Raw genomic sequence first — 3,639 nt, forward strand, 5'->3', positions numbered from 1 at the left:
TGCTGGGGATACCGTCTATAGAAAGAGGCGTGTCGTGCGCATCTACATACTTGGCTGAAAGCAAAAACACTATGCAAACACACGAGTCCTTATCGAGCCGAGTCACTGAATGACCGTCGACAGCGATCAATTCGCAAACTTTGTATTTTCATGAACTCACCACTTCTCTCCGGAAGAAGAAAGTCAACATAAATTCCACCCGATGATTCGTCCTCAACCTCTACACCTTCGACGTGCGACGAGACGAAACTGAAGGTCCGGTATGGTCGCACTGAATCACCAGAAACTTCACCTTAAGGACTTCGCACAGAATTCAACTTGAGGGACTTTATCTCCTAGCAGGACCACACCCGGTGAGGTCAATTTCTTCATGGCTGCATACGTGTCTGCAAAGGTCGGAAATCTGAGCAATAACGATCGGAGAAAATGACAGCAAAATATTGCAAAAAGACAACGGGCAGCAGCAAGAATACTAATATTCACCTCAAGCAAATGATACCATCGTTGAGCTGTTCTTGGACGAACCATCTGGTATCACTCAGAACATCAACAGTAGTCTCACCCTCAGTTCCACCCGAGCCCCCCAGGGCCTCAACGTCTCTCAAGACCTGATCGATCGGCCGAATACAATATCATACGAACCCTCGAAATGCCCACCTTGAGCTTTAAAACTTCATCGACGCTAACTGGAGGGTCCTGACGGACTTCTACCGTTCTTGCCGACTCAGAAGTGACACGCAGGCTCCTCAAGGGTATGGACGCCTTGCAAAGATCGGCGTTGGGGATCTGACATGCCACGGTAGACTACTGTGAGGTCCTCGACCCATCCTCTCCCACCTCGAATATCGGCGCATTGCGAACCCTCATCTCAAGTCGTGCGTTGGTGTCAGCAGTTATGATGGACCCAATACTCTCTAATACTTCAGAGAGCATATATCTGCAATACGATACGCATTTTGTAACCACAAACGTGAAGTAATTTCAATATACACTTCCTCGACTATCCCACTTCACTTACTGCCAGGCAACTCTTGTGACCATAAGGGTTCGTTTGAATATCGCAGGCTCGAGGCGCATGACTCTGTTAGAAACATCATCAGCACTGGTACAAACAATACCAAAGAGCCGAGCCACGTTCGACCGGCACATCCTCGCCGACTGAAAACTCATCAGATGACTTCCTCTTCCTTCAACTTCAATTCTCCCACCTTTTCCGTTTCAAATTCGATCAATGCTGTTATACGCGATTCGTGAGCCGCAAAACTTTGCGAACTATCAGAAATCGAATCCGCGCTCGAGGCCCTGCCGTTGAATATCTCCACGTCAACAATGCGGCCAATCTGAATTCAATGAGAACTCTCATCAAATGCAAATCAAAGAGGACCTACATTGCCCAGGGCGTGCGCTAAATCCTCTCGAGTGACCCCAAATGGGAGGTTCGTTGCGAAGACCATCCGGTCTTGTCGACTTCGAATACTATTAGAATCTTCACCAACAACAGAGCCGCTGAGGATCTCAACTCGCACCTGCACGTGAACATATAAAAAAAGGATTCTCAACCTGATCCCGTAGTCGACCCCATCACAAACCTAATAGATATTAATTTAATAATGGAGTTTCACCACCATAGTGATATGGAAAGCACATTTCACGACTACTGCATACCACCACGAATATCGCGTCTTTCGCCGAGTTTCACACGACTTCACGTAAAATGGGTGAAACTCCAAAATAATAATATCATTACAATTAATATCTATCCTTGTTTATAATCTACAGAGATCGATGTCCGACTTATTCGATGACTAGTGCACTGAAATTGGACCCTCTGCGAGATATTCAACCATATTAGAGCATAAACGCTGAATAGCCGTTGAGTTCTACTGTGTGGTGGTGACTACCAATTCACTTCCCAAAGAGTGTTATCGAAAAATACCATAAGATGACTTCTGCTACTATCACAACATGTTTCCTCATACGTGTTTCTCATATAACCCCACTTACATCAGGAATGCGTTTATCCCGCGCCGCACTGGCTCGGGGTGCCCTGAAGGCTATCTGGTCTTCGTGGATGACCTCATCGGAAGAAACCACTTCGTTGGCACTCAGAACCACTATAGGCTGCTCGCTGAACCTGAGGGACTCAATGATGGAGTTTCACCCCTGATATAAAAAACACTAGTAAAAATATATTTCACATTTTAATCGGCGAAAAACATGCAGTGAATAACGCATAAAACACACGAGCTGATATCGGGTAGTTTGTCCAGTGTAGTTCGCCAAGTATTTTCAATTCACTCCATATCGCGTTTTTCACGTGGAGTATTACGCCACTTCACGTAAAACACTGAAACTCCAATGAACCCACTCCCAAAGACGCACTACTAGAAGCCCATAACGCTGCTACACAGCGCGAAGAAGCAAAATATTTCCGTTTCGCTCAGAAGTTTCCTCACTAATTATACAAGTCTACTCACGGAGAGAGAAGTGTATAGAAACCAATAAGAATTTTCTCCAAAATTCCCTACTGTCACCAACACATTTAATTGACCATGTGTGTAAAACCGACGTTCGTCTCTGCATCGGTATCGAGCTAAGGTCGTCCATAGAGTCTTCAAAGGTGTTCATAGACCCATCAGCAGACTTCTGGGAAGACGACGATTGGAGCATCTGCATGAAGTGAATTATAACATCAATTTCCATCCATGTCAATTGATACGAAGTAGTGGAATAAAATCACTATAATGCGAAATTTCACTTCGTACACAGCGGGATCGATTTTGATAGTCCAAAACGAGAAAATGTTGTAAAACGGGTCGTGAAACTCCAATAAAACATGAGAAGTCGAATCGACGATTTCGCGGAAGAATGGTACTTCTACGTCAATAGAAACCATCTGCCTCACTATGCTGAACTTTCGAACCAGTTAACCTTCGACACAGCAGTTCATACATTTTGATATAGTATAAGATTACTAAGTGTACTCATATGTGAATTCATGACGGTTGCCCACACTCGAGTGGTACGCTACCCTAGAGGCAAGGTAACCGCATCTCACATTGCTGATATCACTCCTTCCCCTACACTCTGCTAGAGCTTTCACCACTGCATCGGCTGCTTCTAGGTTGCTGGTCGCCAAGTAATACTAATAATAATAGCGGAGGTAGTGTATGAAGATGTGACAATGAGAAATTATTATTCGTTTTTGTACACGTCTACTCCAACCCTGGTGCAATCATTATCATGATCAGTGTTGAATTATATGCTTGCTTTCCTCAGCTGAGTTCAAGAGCTCCAGTAGGAGTGCACAGAAACTAACGAAAATTTTCAAATTTTCTCAGAATTTTCATATTGTCACCAACACATGTGGTTGACCATGTGCATATCCCCCCACACTGATCATGATATAATGAGAAAACTCCCGAGCTCAGCTGAGTTAAGCAAACATATATTCCAACAATGTTTTGCACTGTACTCACAAATACACATAGTAATGACAAAATGCGCACCTTTCTAGTCGTAGATTAACTCACCTTAGAAGAAATGTGAAACTAGCGCAGTCCATCAAATTCCCCCATAGTGAGCGAATCAAGTTGAACATGACTTACCGCCTTCCTCACTGAAACCAGCATCCTCCAT

General features: G+C 44.2%; 2 protein-coding genes across 2 annotated transcripts in view; one reads left to right on the forward strand and one right to left on the reverse strand.

Annotated features, from left to right (window-relative positions):
- Positions 1-3,639, reverse strand: part of Pmar_PMAR004710 (hypothetical protein) — a gene marked incomplete at its 3' end in the record, with an annotated part of 17,109 nt that overhangs the window by 6,729 nt on the left and 6,741 nt on the right. The window contains exons 3-12 of the mRNA XM_002785016.1: positions 3,059-3,145; positions 2,570-2,670; positions 2,005-2,134; positions 1,389-1,526; positions 1,209-1,340; positions 1,019-1,158; positions 838-937; positions 658-786; positions 484-608; positions 293-403 (exon numbers count right to left, since the gene is read on the reverse strand). Coding sequence (XP_002785062.1) covers positions 293-403; positions 484-608; positions 658-786; positions 838-937; positions 1,019-1,158; positions 1,209-1,340; positions 1,389-1,526; positions 2,005-2,134; positions 2,570-2,670; positions 3,059-3,145 — 1,193 coding nt within the window. The remainder of the gene's footprint in view (positions 1-292; positions 404-483; positions 609-657; positions 787-837; positions 938-1,018; positions 1,159-1,208; positions 1,341-1,388; positions 1,527-2,004; positions 2,135-2,569; positions 2,671-3,058; positions 3,146-3,639) is intronic.
- Pmar_PMAR004707 (hypothetical protein) overlaps positions 3,460-3,639 on the forward strand; it is a gene marked incomplete at both ends in the record, with an annotated part of 888 nt that continues 708 nt past the window's right edge. The window contains one exon of the mRNA XM_002785013.1: positions 3,460-3,471. Within this exon, the coding sequence (XP_002785059.1) occupies positions 3,460-3,471 (12 nt within the window). The remainder of the gene's footprint in view (positions 3,472-3,639) is intronic.

The sequence above is a fragment of the Perkinsus marinus genome (genome assembly GCF_000006405.1).
Source record: "Perkinsus marinus ATCC 50983 genomic scaffold scf_1104296934246, whole genome shotgun sequence".
NCBI classification, from domain to species: Eukaryota; Perkinsozoa; order Perkinsida; family Perkinsidae; genus Perkinsus; species Perkinsus marinus.